The sequence below is a fragment of the Poecilia formosa genome, unplaced genomic scaffold (assembly GCF_000485575.1).
Source record: "Poecilia formosa unplaced genomic scaffold, Poecilia_formosa-5.1.2 Scaffold287, whole genome shotgun sequence".
NCBI classification, from domain to species: domain Eukaryota; kingdom Metazoa; phylum Chordata; class Actinopteri; order Cyprinodontiformes; family Poeciliidae; genus Poecilia; species Poecilia formosa.
Window position 1 is genome coordinate 229,413 of NW_006800226.1, and position 15,819 is coordinate 245,231.

Sequence of the window (15,819 nt, forward strand, 5' to 3'; positions counted from 1 at the left end):
AATTGAGGTGTTGGGTATGACATTGACATGGTCTAATAACCTCCAGTAAAAACTTGCTGATAGTAACTGTTGTTTTAAAACTACTCTCAATATGTGATTTTTCTGTTTTGTTTGCAGTCAAACATATTTCTAAGCCAAATTTGTCTGTCTTATAAGCAAGAGATAACCAGCTATCAGCTATCCGACTGGAAGTGTGAAACAGCCTGCTCAGGAGGGCTAAAGCTGCATTGTTCTTTACACCTGGAAAAACTCCTGTCACTCCAGCTTGTTCTCTGACCTTTCGTTAAAGGACTTTTAACTGCAAGTTTTAAACAAATGCTTTTCACATGACCCCACTTCTAACCAAAATAATAGTTCAAAAAAACATTGTGTATTTTATTAATTTCGACTAGATGCTACAGTAAAAAATAGCATGCACCAACTCCTTTTCCCCGATCTGTAGTTACAAGCATACATTTTTGTATTGTTTTTTTATTATTATTATTATTGTTTTTTTGGGTTAAGTTTTAAGTTACAATACATAGGCTGTATGCATGCGTCAACACCCCGTGTTTCTTTATACATCTGTTAAATGGTGTAATAAAAGCATTGTAAAGGCACACTGACAGCAATTATAATGTGCTGTGCCATAAATTCACTAACAGGGGTCAAGAAGAAGTTGTTAACGGGGATAACTGGAGCAGTGTTCTATTAGGCAACTCCACCAATAATTAGACGCTTTGTTCCATAATTGTCTCCCTTTCGAAGCTTTCTGTCCCCTAAATAAGGACCCCTTTTTGAAAGTTCAGTCTTGCACGAATAAAGGGATTGTATAGCTCAACAATGGAGGTGTAGGAGGCAGATGTGTTAGTGGTTTAGAGTTTTCAATGGGGAGGTATTAAGCCTTAGGAGCAGTGCGTCATAAAACAAGCGACACACACCCATTTGGTCAGCTGTATCCCAGAGAGGTCCAGTTTGAGCTGCCCGGACTAATCCAAGTTCTTTCATGCTAACATTTAAACAAAGTGGTTTTATTCTCCTATGTTTAAAGGTTTCTGTTTTCACCTGAGAAGCACAGGCAATGATCTGACTTTAAGGAAATGATGGATTTAAAACTCATGACATCTGACTGGAATTCAAACGCATATGCTTGTACTTAGTGGGAGGAGATGTCTTGGAGATTCTTTGTCACTCTGATAACATTGTGGCTCTGTCCTCCTGCCGGAATAGACATAGATAACAAAATGAACACAACTGCATACTCACTCAGCTAAACTTAAAATAGTTTAGATGGAGACACAAACAGATGGGGAAATGTATATATATTTTTTTACATATATATGGAATTTATTGACTTTATTTGATATCTGTGATATCTAGCTTATTTTCAGGAAAGAGGTGTGGCTAAGGGACTGATCTTTTTGGTGTCATCTTTGCTTTCTAACATTAATCTGAAATGTAAAGAACTGCACGACACAACATACTCCTGTGTTTTTGTTTTTTTTTTAGAAATAAATCAGTAAAGTACTCCCAAATTTCTTAGTTAAACACAAACTTGGAGAAAAACCTTTTAATATAAGTGGATTTACTTTTTCATTTGCTTTTTGTCTTACTATTACTGACACGTTTGAATGGATTACTGTGGCCTTTAGCTCCATGCAGGGAGAAAAAAAACCTTGGCTGAGTCCTGCCTTGACCCAGTGGAAGGCTGGAAGTTTCCCCAAAGCTCCTCATCTCTCAGTTTTTCTACTCCTTTGACCTTCCTCTGTTGGTTTTTGCTCCACATGCAGCTGCTGATCCATGTGTTCTGCAGTGGAGTCTTGAAATGCAATTATTCTATTTTGTCAAAGGGAAGTAATAGAAAACTAGTAGCAGACCGTGTATTCAGCGAGGCTTTGGTTTTAATGAGCCTTTAAGTGAAAAGCATTATGAACTTTTATAAGGGTGCACAAGTAGAAAAGTGTTAAATGTGGGGTTCGGGGAGAGGTTCACAAGTTCAATCATAGAGATGCATTAATAAAGCAGTGATTCTCTATTGTTTTATTATTTTTCAAAGTACCACTATGCGGACAGATTTTAGAAATAGGACTTATGGTTTGACAGTTTGTTGTGTAATGTCATAAAACCAGAAAAGGAAAAACTAGTGTATTTATTGGTACCATGTGATTGCAAAATGCCATTTAACAATGGATAAAAATTTTTATACAGATGCTGACATTTCCAGATTTCAGAAGGAAAAAATTAGCCAACACATCCCTGTGTTGTCAGGACTACAAGTGGAAAAATGTAGTTTCCCAACAAACCTGACCTCAAAATCTAGGTTAGCAGCTTATCTTGTATCCATCCACCCACCCATCCATTACCTTCTGCTTATCCAGGGTCCGGTCGCGGAGGCAGAAGCCTAAGCAGAGAGCCTTAGACTTTTGGGCCAGCTCCATCGGGCAAAACGCCTAAGTAACCTTTTGCATCCAGCTTGTCCAGGATGCAAAACGTTGGTCGTATCTGCAGTCGATAGGTTTTCCATTCTCATCAAATCTCTCAAAAAGGTTATTCCATCCTGTGGTGAGCATGTTGGGACAATGTTTGAAACACATTAGCTTTTGTTGGTAATACCAATTGGCATATCTGTTAGAAATTCCCACTGGTTTTTGACTTGTCTCTTCCCCATTTCCTCCCCTTGAACTTCTTCTTTTTTAGACATTTGAGGAAGGAAAAATCATGTTTGAACTCTCAGATCTTTTTTGCCATGAGTGCTTCATAGCTGTATATCACAGTTAAAAGGTATTTACTTTGTGGTTGCTTGTGCCAAATATTCAGAGCATCACCAAAGGTCACTCTAAGTTTGAAATTAAGCACAGAGGAGCTGCAGTCAAGCTACAAAGGAGATTTTTTGCTTCTATTCACTTCTATATGAGTCTATGGACCTGAATTTTCCGTGAAACAAAATGTTTAGGTATTGGTAGCAAAATGAGGTTTACTGCTAACTGAAAAGCACAGGATGGTCAAATATGTGTTTTGCATTTTAATGTGATATTCTTGAGCATTTTCTCTTTTCTTTGTGGCCTTTGCTTACCATTGTCTGCGGTTTGAGAAATAAATCAGATAAATATTCAAGCTTCTTTGGTCACTTATCTTGTAACTATTTTTCTCCTTATTCTGGTTCTCCTACGTTTTGGCTCTCAGCTGCGGTCTGTTTTTGCCAGGTCCCTCGTGGCTGAAGGTGAGCCAATGATTTCCTTCACAGACCTTCTGTTGCCTTTAGACTCCTGGGAACCTGCTGCTGAGAGAGGACTCCTTTAGAAAGCCTTTCTACATTTAGAACACCTAATCTTAAATGTTTTTTATTAGTTTTATTACAAAGTGGGTTTTTTTAGCAGCTAGGTGTGACCTCACTTTTTAGGCAGAAGATTTTTTTTTCTGTATTTCTATTTCAAACACCATTAAAAATATCTCATCATGTCCCCAGCTTGTTCTTATCATGTTGTGGTGTCTCCAGTGGCAAAAGGTAAAATGTAAGTAATTATCACCCTGCTGTTTCTGAAAGCCCATTGGAGACATCAGGGACTGAAATTGGAGAATGGGAGTTGTCAAGTGTGGGGAAACCAATTCATGCATTTTTCCTGCTTATTGCTTTGCGTCGTCCAAACCCCAACCCTGAACGGTTGGCGAGCAGCTGGACGAAATGTGCCAACAGCCTCCTCCCCTGTCTGTCTGCCTATTCGTGGTTATTGGCTTAGAACAGGGCAGGAAGTTCAAAGATGTAATGGTGGCTTTAAGAAATGGATAAGATGACACGTAAGTTGGAAGTTAAAGATACAGCTTATATAAAATCTGACATAACATTCATATACAAAATTAAGACATGAGGGTCTTGTGGGAATTTTCAGCTGCTATCATTGCCTTCAAAAAGACTATGTGGGGGGAAAATGGAAGGAAAACGGGCTTGACGCTGTTTGTTTGTGTAAGAACTTTGTCAGTGTGCACCAGAATAGCTCTCATCTCCCAGTAGGTTACACACAAACATTACCCCTAAAATGTTCACACACACTCCACCTCCTTTAAAATGCCTTTAGCTTTTGGGCAATGTGCTCTGTCTGGGAAGGCTAGAGGGGTTTGTGTGTTTTTAGTGTGTGGTCAGGATGTGGCTTGCACCTCTCACTCATCATGATTTACTAACAATACCATGGTGGTTAGACTCGGATACTCAGCACATATCAAAACTCTGAGTTGGTTTACTGTGGTTTACTGTGAAAGGTGCTTGGAAACTATTCACTCTTTTTGTTCACATTATGAGCAAGATTTAATCAGTCTACATGTCATTTATAGTGATTTATCTTTTTGTTTGAGGGATTTGCCAAAACAAAACCACACTTGGTTTTGCCAACATCCAAGTTTCAGTGCTTGGGTTCATTAATATTCAGTAAAAATCTGTCGGTCATCATTCAGCCTGTTTGGTTTGCACCATAGAAATATAAGTTGAATCTAATTTTTTCTACTTGGGAAGAATTGCATTGGCACACATATGCTCATATACACACAGACTCTTGTGAGAATTACCCAGCTTCCTCAACTCACAAAAGGCAAATTGACCCTGGCTTTTATATTGTTTGTTCTGTCTTAAAACATTATGTGTGCTCTGGTTTTGTGGTATAAATAAATGTGACAAGTTAAGAAATACACAAGGATTTGAAAAAGGTTATCTTTCTTTAACAATGTCTGTTTTTTCTCTTTTTCTTTTTCCTTCTCCTGTTTCCTTTAGTCTGAGCTTTAGTGGGTGGTCCATGTAGAACAATGGAACAGAATCCTCCTGTATCTTTAGTACATCTTCATACACACAGCAATACATTTATGAAGACAGTTTCATTAAAACAGTTTACTGGGATTAGGCATTTTAAGTGCTGCTCAGATGTCTGTTTAAAAGATATAATTGGGGCAAAGTCAGGCTTGTCTCTGAGACCCGAAATAGTAACAGCTGGGAATGCATCACAATACAACCTCATCTACATATGTGCACACATTCTCACCTCCTGTAACTTTGAGTTGCTGCCAAGCTCGTGACTAAGAAATGTGTGAGTAAATGACCATTGTAGCAACTTAACATCAAATTCTTCTCAGACTGAGGATCACACTAGATTGCAGAAAGCGTCCTTTGAGCAACTCGGGTTTATTTCGTCTGAGTCTGAAATTGCTTCTGTTTAACATTTTCTGGGGCGGGGACCTGCATACTTCGGACTTGGTGTCATAGATAACTTTGAAGCATTTGAAGTTCTCAAACACTGAGACTTCGATTGTTATCTGAAATATTGGTTATTACATTCTTGGTTTGATGGATTAATATGAGTGATAAGTATTGAACAGGCGCTCTAAATTTAGATGATATATTTTTCACGTTTTTCTCCTTAACTCCAGGAGTTTGAATTATTTAATCAGGCTGGCTGCTCTGGTATCCAGCCTGCAGTCAGCATTGTACCAGACATGATTACTTGTAGCTATCCGGCTTTAGTTTTAAGTGTTTTTCAAGAAGAGTAATGGGTTACTTACTGTATTTTATGGCTGGAATTAGTTTTTTTTTGAGACTTTTTTTTTCTATCTTAAGCAAAAAAACTGTAGGGGCCTTCTTTCAGGTAGCTTACTGAAATTGCCCAGCAACAGGTGGGGGAGGACTATTGTCATTCTTGAACTTCTTCTGACAACCCATAAAGACCTAAAACTATTAGGACTGTGTGGCAGGGCCATTGTAGCTAACGTGTTAAATACGTGATACATATAACAGTATCTTCCTGTTATCAAGTTGCAGCATCTCATCATTTCCTACAAATAAGCTAAAATAAACATACCCTAAGGAGAAAAAGACTAATCAAGTTATTAAATGTACTCATGTTTCCATAATTTTATTTGCAACCCAATTTGTCAAACCACACTTTAAGAAAATTGGAGCCATAAATATCAGTAATTTTGTACCGACAAAATGACCACAATAAACCTTTGTCTAACATTTCAGGGTCTTCTATATAGCGGACCACCATGTGGACACTTGTAGGCTCACTGACCCGCTAAAGAGGATGCCCTGAATGTGTGTCTTTGTGTGTTGAAGTCTGACTTTGGGGTCAAGAGATGCCATAACTACATAACAGGAAGGTCATTTTTAGCAGGACCTATTGAGATAAAGGCCCTCCCTCTGTGTTCAGTGTGAGTGTGGGGGTGGACCACAAGAGTCAGGGGTTAGCTGTAAACCTACTTGGGTGTCAGATGGGTTCTGAAGCCTCTTGAATAAGCTGACTGGTGTGGTGAAAGGTGTTTTACGACCTCCTGCTAAAGAGGTGACCCTTGAGGTCCCTGACACACCCAGGTCATCATCGTCCTGATGTGCTCTCCTGCAGTCGTCTGTGAGCCTGACACATGGCCCAATGATTTTTGCTTTGGATGACATCTGAACACTTGACGTGTCACGTTATTTAAGGTTGTTCTAGAGTGTGCTTGTGTGTGTCCAAACTTAACACACATAACTTATCAGAAAACCTTTGTTGATCAGAAGTTGGGTGGTCCATTGATTTAATTTTTTTATTATGCTGCTTGAAAACAAGTTCCATCCATGGCATTGATTTCCTGACTAATTACACAAGGTGATCTTCCCACTCCCAACATCTAGCATTATGACCATAATGCATCTCCTCCCAGTATTGAACTCTTTTAGTCTTCTGCATAGAGGGCGATTCTTCTCAACAATGCCTCTTGACTTTAGAGTCAGGCAGATGTGAGTCAAGCAACCCTTCTCATTACTGTTCTTAGAGTGCTGCAGGCCTTCAGAACCAAGCCCTGCTCACTTCACTTTACTGTAGCAAAATGATGTTGAGTTGCAATAATGTCCAATGATATTTATCTTACCCCCATCAAGTATTAATGGGATGAGATGAATGTTCAGGGTATTCTCTCTTAATGCGAGTTTGATTGGAATTTTATAGTAGTAGAAAGGTTAATGCAGCACTCCTGTACAAGTAGGTTTCTGTCTTTAAAAAGACAGAATGGGCTCCAGTGTGTAGGGAGCTGACTGTGCAGATTTGGATTACCTAAGGATGTAGGTGGGATGAAAAGTGAATTTATTCATGGTGTCTGCTTTACTTGAACAATAATTTTAGTCAATTTTCAGTCATCTATGTCAATTAAGTTCGCACTATTTCTCTAAAAACTTTTTTTAAACGGCCGTTTGTCATTATAGAGCATTGATGTAATAATTTCATGAATTCATCTCGGTGTAAAAATATGGAGCTGAAGTTCATTATTCACCCTTGCTTTTGGAAGTTTAAATATGTACTAACTAACATGTTGCCTTATGGGACTTTTGTTTTTTATGTGAAGCTGAATTGAAATATTTAGATTGGATGACATAAAAAAAGAGGGTAGATGCAAATTGGGATAAAATGAAATGCTTCACTAATCCTGATAATCATCCCTTTGCCACCACCCTTATTTTTTTCCTTACAGTTTGACTCACTGCATAAGCTTACTCGTTTCCCAGCCCAACCCAGAATGTTAGTCAGCAGAAAGCAGCTTTAGATTTACAAGGGGGGATTTTTGGATCCAGTTCTTTGAAACGTCAGACTCCTAAGTCCCTCTGTCAAACCCATTGCTCTGTGAGAACCAAGCACCAGTTGAGGGTTTCCCTCACATATTAAGATGTTAGGATTTTTTAGTGTGATACTAATTCTGCATTCCTGGCTGTCTCCTTCCTCCATAATAAGCTGACGAAGAAGCACCATTTACAATAAGTCATTCTTATCTCCATTAGGGGAAAAAAACATGAAAATAAGAAGCACATGGACTCAAAAACGCATTGTTTCTCCAGAGTGACTGAGGACATTCCAAACATGTTCACAACGGTTCTTTAACTTGGAGTTTGAGATATTTTATAGCCTGCTCTTAAAGAAGTCTGCAAATAAAGAATATTGCAAGTTTTGAAAATTCTCCACAGAGAAAACGGTAAGGTTTATAGTGGTGCTAATTACTATAGTACCTTCATTATGTGTTATATGTAGGGCAGCCATATTTGATAAATTCAGGTTTGTTCAGCAAAGGTGCTCTTATGTTTTTCCGTTTAGGAACCCATAAAAAACTTGAAAATATTAAGAGTAGTGTAGTGCCACTACAAGGTTATTAGACTAACAGAATTGTTCTAAAATCAAACATTTTGGGACAACTAGTTCATTCAAAGAAAAAAAAAGGCATCTAGTTGTTATGTAAAAGTATTTTACTCAATTTATATAAACTGACCCTTGAACACTATTCGGTCAGTTACTTGTATTTGTGTGTGTTACTAAAATGTGAGTCAGTCTTGGGTTCAGCTAAAGACCTTTTGCTCAATGGGCATGTTGTCTGCCATCTAAACTGACTGGTTCTCTGTTTTCACTCCCAGGATCCTGCTGAGAGCAAACTGGCTGATCACACATGTACAGAAAGAGAGCAATTAATGTGAACACACACTCTTATAAATGCACATGCACACTTTTTAGCTCTGGTCCAAATGCCGTAGTAGTATTAGCTCAGAGCTAAATAGAGGTTTGCTTGTTCTTTATAGGGGTTAACTGTTCCTTTTTTGAAATGGGCAAATAAAACATCCACTCTTGATCTGTTATATTCATTTAAACTTAATCATATGTAGCTTATAGATCTGTGACAGCATTTTTCATTTTGCTCTTGTCAAGCTCTTCTCCTGAGAGTGGTTCTTGATGGTGACTTCATCGTTGTAAAAGTTGATTGCATTAGGAGTAAGCGGGTTTGAGGTTAGATGTTTATGTGAATCTGTTATTGCTGTGTGTGTGCGTGTGTGTGTGTCTGTAATAACAGTCATTCTGTGTCATTAGAGGGACAGACCCAACCTCCATTTACCATATAGCATATTTCCAGTCCTTTACAGTATGGGGAGCCATGGACCAATAAAAACTAGTCATTCAGTAATATTGTCCCTTTGCTGAACAGTATGTGATGTGGTGGCACATATGGAAACTGAGATTCTTGAATGTGACTGGATTGCCACAGGCACCACTTTCACAGCCTGGAATGTAAAATGTAAAACAAGACTGGAAGATCAGCGAGTAAAAGACGGAGAGGATGAGGAGGAGGAAAAAAGCTGAAGTCATGTTGAGGATTAGGGTTAGTTTTGTAGATTTTGTGGGGATGTTTTTCTGCGGTCTGTGGGAATTTAAAACTCATCGTTCTGAAAACTTCCTCTCCTAATTTGTGTGATTTGTTTGAAGGTGGTTGGTAGGTATGTTGCTGCATACCACATTTACAACCTCACAGTCATGTCTTTGCAAGGTTGGTATTTCTTAAGTGGTTTATTTTCACAAAATTGAGATTTTTTACTTTACTCAACTTGTACGTTTATTCATCTTGACGTTTTTACTGTAAAAACGTGATCAGAAAATGGCTTTTCATGTCATTCACAATAAGGTTTATGACGAGCAGAGTGGGCACTTTTACACTTAGCCTGTTATTGCAGATTTATATCTAGTCTGTATCTAGGGTTGTGGAAAAACTACTTCACGCTACTATAGTTGCCTGTTTGTAACTGCAGTAGTAGTAGTGTTTTTTTTTTCGTTTTTTTTAAATACTGGCTTGAAAAAACTCCCAAAATCCCTCCATAGGAAACAAGGTTTAAGAATCTGATTTATTTTTAAAAGACCTTACTCATTCGAGAATAACAGCGTTTTTCACACTGCAAAAAACTTCCAAACCAAATAAATGTTGTTACCACAGCATTAGAAATGGTGTGCTAACTGATGAGGGGGAAAACATTGGACTTGAGTCTTAAAACTTACTACTTCATGGTCAGTCCTAATTAAGTTAATGAGAGTTTTTCTGTTCTTTGTTTCTCTCTGGTACTCATCTGTCTAGCAGCAGGTTTTCCCTCAAATGTTTCCACTTGGTTAGGACAAAATGTTCCATTTCAGTGATTAATGATGTATGTGGACATTCAGACACCGACTTGAAGTCCTCCTCCATACAGCTGGTAAGGTTACTTCCACTCTAGGCCCCAGCTGTGCTCCACCTCTGACTCCTTGAAGCCAGGGTCGACGGAGGTGTCAGGAGGATGCTGACCAGATCCCATTTTGCTTGTCTGTCACTACCTGTGATTTATCAAACTCTGACACAAAAGTGTCACTGTGCATATAGTAGATCACAACTTCTTAAGCACTTAAATCAGTGCCATTACCTATTTGAGCTCAAGTATTCCAGTGAATTGGCACTTCAGTCAAATCTGAGATTAAACATGAGCCGTTTTGGGTTATGAATATGTCTGTCGGCTGTTCACGTAGTTTCTATTTTGAAAGACACACTTGTAGGTCAACATGTCAGATGATGATTTTTCTAACCCAAATGGTAATACACCGCACTAAGTTTCTAAATGCCCCTCTGTCTTGCTAAGAGTTTGTTTAGATAAGTATCAGAAGGAGGGTTAGCAGAACAAGCAAGCACATTTTAACCTCAAACACTGCAGTTAGTGTAGCTGAATAAAGACGGTCCTTCTTAGCCTTTCAGAGGCATACGTGTGCCTTTATAGTATTAGTCTTCAGTCAGCGTTTTTTTGCTGTGAACCTCATGCTCATTGCTTCTGACAAAAGACCTATGTATTGCACTTGATGTAAAAACAGGGAGAAGGAATGTGGTGATGTGTGAAAAACAGGTGTTTTGGAGCATTTACATGTGGAAAACAAGAGGTTGGTCCTTTGAGTGAGGGATCACATCTGGCGTATGGATTCCACAGAGGAGAAATGAAGCACAACTGTTTCTTTTCTTGTGTGGAAAAAGACACTCTCACTGAAAGACGGGGGATCAGGAGGTGGTGGGAGTGACACACACACACCCCACTGCACCCTTGTCAAACACTGTACTGTTGTGTGCAGTGGAAGAAGTGTACAACTCCCTGGACCAGAATCAGAATTTCTTTTTTTCAGCAGGGGAAGTGACTTTGAAGCCCTCTCTTCCTGAATGCTTTGATCTGTCCACTCTGTAATGAATGAGGTGGCTGTTAAAGAAGAAATGGCGATGCATTTTTTTTGTTTGTTTTTATGTTGTCCTCTGTCACAGTTTGAATTGAGTGACAGTTTTCCTGAGCAAGCTAGCATGAGTGTATCATTCTGTCCTAGACATACTCATCGGTTGGTAGACAAAACAAAGTAAGTATGGCTTGTGGGTGGGAAAAGAATTTGGCAACAAAAACGGCAAACATAACATAAAACCTGAGATATGTTGCTGAAAAGCAGCAACAGGGTACCTACACAGTCTGGAACAATATGCCATTTGCTCTTTACTTTTTTCTACTGTTTCACGTTTTTTATCTTAAGTATTCCCAGCATTTATACAGAGCTTTTTTTAGTCTTAGTTACTAGTATATACTTAAGGTGTCAGTAAAGGGTTCTTTATTGACAAGCAGTGTTACTGAATGTCTCCTGGGATATTATAGCCTAACAAATATTTTATCCAAGCAGTATTTCCCACAGCGATGCCAAGATGAGGATTATGATTTATTTTGTACTATTTCAGCACACATTAAAGAAAACTTTGTGTATTGATTAGTGTCCTTTTCAAAATGAGACCAGTGTGTGGTTCTCTGAAAAAAAAAAAGGTGAAAACAACCCAAATAACTGATATGAGAAGCGTAAACATTCCCGAAAGTCTAGCTATCTAATCTAACAATACTCCCGCCGCGCATGAGTCGCGTTAGACAAAAGGTGACTTGAGAGATAACATAAGATAATTCACTAGCAACAAAGTGATACAGCATGGTGATGTGGTGGAAAAGCAGTGGGACATAGCCTCATGAAGAATTAACTTTCTAAAAAAATTTTGTTTCTGTTTTTCAGAAGAGATAAAGAAAGTTGCATTTCTAGGACAAACTTGTAAGCTACAGTTTATTCTAGTTTTAATGTGTAAGAAACTTGATCTGTTTAACAATTTTATTAAAAAAAACAACAACAAAAAACACTTTCCTGTGCTCATGACCAGTAACTCAAAGGAAAAGGTAACCATTTCCCACTTATGTTGTTGCTAGATATGTATTATTTGTTGCATGGAAAAATTGTGTGAAGACAAATGCATTGGAAATGTATAGTAACCAGTTGGGCTAAGTTGAGATAAAATGGCTTGAGGGAGAAAAGTTTGGATGGGTGTGTAAAACTGCCACAGGCTTTGTGGTGAGTTTCAGCTGTGATTTGCAGCTGAGATTCCCACATGACATGTGCAGGGTCAACCTCAGAAATGGAATCATAATAGCCTCAGAAGAATGAATCCCTCGTGTCACTTGTCTCGAGGCTCTGCCTTACACAGCCCAGTCCAATATTATTTTTTCTCCAAGTTCCCCCTTAGTTGGATGACTCATTCCATTTCCAAAAAAGCTCTACATGCTCACCACCTCCCAGATCCAATACTCACTCCCTTCTCTTCCTCGTATGCTCAGAAGTGCCAAAAAATGATGTGCAGATTGGAGGAGCTGCTAGTATTAGTGGTGGTGGGGACAGGCCCGGGTTGGCTTGCAGACCAAAATAAGGTCCAAATGACGCAGACTGGGGTTCAGTGGTGAAGTAACTAGAGGGTTGGAACTGTGGGAAAAACTGACATTTACCCGTAGGTTTTAAAAGAATCAATTGGAGTTGGATTTACATTAGCACAGGTTTTGCTTTGGTGCCGCATCAGTGATGATTTGTATTAAGTATTTTCCTCAAATTTCTTAGTCCTTTTGTTCTGAATGCCAGTAGAGGGAATGTGTGTGTGTTCACTGCTGACTGCATGTTGGCATTCTCAGCTGCTTCACTTGAAGTGACCTTAAACATGCAGCCAAAGCAACAATGGGAATGCTGTAGAATCAAAACAAATTGAATATGGCCCAGTCAAAGACTAAATGCAATTGAGGATTGGCGGGAAAGCTTAAAAAATGCAGTCAAATGCTATAAATCCAATCTGAATGAGCTTTAGCCAATTTGAGATTTCTACTTAATTTTTGAAAAACTATGCATGTATTGTGTGGTTAAACGGGTACTAGCACATTATAGAAATCAGGTGGTTGCAATGAAAATGCATGTATGCAAAAATAGATGAGACTGAAGAGTCTTTGACAGCAGATCAGTGCTGCAGAGGATATTGTAATTGAGTTACTTTGATTTAATCACTTTTGAAGTTTCTCATCTAATCTGCTACTGTTGATTTTATAAAAGTATACGGTACATCGTTTTCTTGTTTACTTTCTCAACATCAGCGTTTTGAAACAATGTCTCCTTTATGGGGAGTAATATCATACCATTGACCAGAAAAACATGAGAATATCATTTTAGGGACAATATCCAATGGCAGAAGTTAAAAATGATACAGCTCTGTTTTTTGTGCATCATAAATACACCAGAAACCTTTTTTCTTCTTCTCTTTATTATCCCCAGCTCTAACCCCCCCTCTTTTTGTTCTCCATGGCATTAAGCACACTAAACGGTTTGATCTACTTCAGATTACAACACAGCCTGGTTTATACACGCACTGTGCAGAAAAGCTAACAAAAAGGAGGCAGAGGAATACAAAGAGGCAAAAAAAAAAAAAATAGAAGTCTGTCTTCTTGTCATTGGTTGCTACTTTTATCTTGTATCAGGAAGACAATTACAGCAGTGAAAGAACAAGATGCCATCTTCAAGTTATGTAAAAAGGATCTTATCTCTTTGCCTGAGTGTAAACTCACAGTAGGCGGTCACGTAGGGCAAATCTGATCTGACTGATTGCAACATATTACTTTTAAGAAAAAGTTATTTTAAGTATAGTTCTGGTGTTTACTGTAGAAATGTTTACTTAAAAAAGTAAGTTGAAAGATGGGTTGGGCTCCTGAACCCTCAGGGGTTCAATTCAAATAGGAAATGCCACAACTGACCAGGATAAAGCTTATTATGTTTTCCTGGTTTATTTAACCTGCTGGACAAGCCTGTTTTGGCCACGCATCCATTTTGTCTTGAAAGCACAAGAGTAGGTTAAAAAAAAAAGACATGCAGCGTACAGTGTTATCTCTACAATGTGAAATATTGTAGAAATGGTAGCATTGGATTCTTTTCAGAGAACTATTTGTTTCATTCTGTCCTCAATGCTACTATGCATATTTCATATTTGCACCATGAACATGAAAGAAAGCACGTCCTTAGTTTTTTTCCTCTTGTTTTTGCTATGTGGGTCACATGTTAGCAAGATTGCAAATGCAGCATTTTGTCATGTTACCAACATTAAAGATGGACACCATTTATCTAAATATTTTACTTATTGTGAACATTTAATTGCACCAAAGTAAAATGGTTTAAATATAAGTTTCAGATTTCTGTTTAAATTTTGAAAATGTTTTTCCTTCCACTTGGAAATAATCTGCTTCTCTGTGAGGTCTATCACATGAAATTACATGAACGTTTTTGTCTTTGCATCTGTAGGTGTTTTGTCACTCCCAGCCCATTTCAGTCCATACACAGAGAACCAGCAGGCTGTGGACAGCAGAGAGGATGCTTACGCCCAGCTGGAGCTGAGAACACTGGAACAATCTCTTCTGGCCACTTGTGTGGGCAGCATCTCAGAGCTCAGTGAGTAAAAATAATCACTTTTACACCTGTCAGACTTTCTACAGATTTTTTATTTTACTTTGCAGTTAGCATTTAAGTTAAACAAAATTCTGGAAGTTGTTTAGGGAACGACACAAAAAAGAACAAGTTTCCTTTAATAAAAACATATATTCTTAAAACGCTTTACAAATTATCAGCCTTAAATTATTGTACTATGGTGTTCATAATTGACTTTCAGAATGCATCAATTTAAGCAAATCAAAAATCAAAAGTAAAAAAAAAGAAAAACATTACAAATACTGTTGCTACGGCATAATGTATTACATAAATATTTTTGAATCAAGCTCGAGTTTCTCCTCTGAGACTAACTTGCCAAATAAACTGTTCCCATATTTGGTCCTTCTTGGGTCATGGTTTATTTTGGACGCCTTTATTGAGATTTTATAACTCCTATTTAAGCACTTTTACTCAAAAAGAGCAATACAATGAGATACTTGTTTATCTGACCTATCTTAAACAAAATCTTTGTAGCCCATTTCCATGCGAGTAAAGACTATGAAGGCCTAAGCAAATTAAGCGCTCATAGTGATGGTGGAGGGGGGTAAACTGTAGGTTGCAAAGGATTTGGCTGTGATAAAGAACAGAAATATGGTTTATTAATAATTGAGAGGAAATTATGATGTTTGGGGGTGTAGCTTGAAGCAGTAGAAAAGATTTATAGGAGAGGGTTTAGTTATATGGAGGGTAAAGGTTCTACGGGAAAATGATTGAAAGGTAGAAAGGTGAAAACTGATGTTGTTAGGGGAGGGAGTGAGGAAAAGAAATGGAGGATAGTTTTGGTCAAGGATAAGTTTCCTACTCCAAATGAACCAACACTCTGTCATTTGTTCCTGCAGCACAAGGCTACGTTCATACGTTGCCGCCGTTATAGTGAGGCATTAAGAAAGTACAGACACGCTCTTTCTCTCACTTCTGCTCAGTGGCCTCTTTGTGCCACTTCTCTCTGGTGGGGTGAAACGGGGTAAATCTGGGTAGGGCTGGCATCTACACATATTCACGCCTAAAAAACATAAACACACACATGCACACACACGTGTCCACTGATTCGCATACATACAACAGAAATACAGCAGGTTTGGCACTTTGCCTGTCTGATCTCTTTGGCTCCAATCAGAGAAACGTCTGTAGAGATGGATTTCTGCATAGACAACAGATGTATGCAGAGTAGATACAATTATTCTGCATACATCAAAAATATTCTAGAGATGAC

The 15,819-nt window shown here is 38.3% G+C and overlaps 1 protein-coding gene across 1 annotated transcript in view; it reads left to right on the top strand.

Annotated features, from left to right (window-relative positions):
* The window catches only part of abtb2b (ankyrin repeat and BTB (POZ) domain containing 2b), a 50,443-nt gene that overhangs the window by 19,580 nt on the left and 15,044 nt on the right, over positions 1-15,819 (top strand). Inside the window, exon 3 of the mRNA XM_007571765.2 lies at positions 14,424-14,570. Coding sequence (XP_007571827.1) covers positions 14,424-14,570 — 147 coding nt within the window. The remainder of the gene's footprint in view (positions 1-14,423; positions 14,571-15,819) is intronic.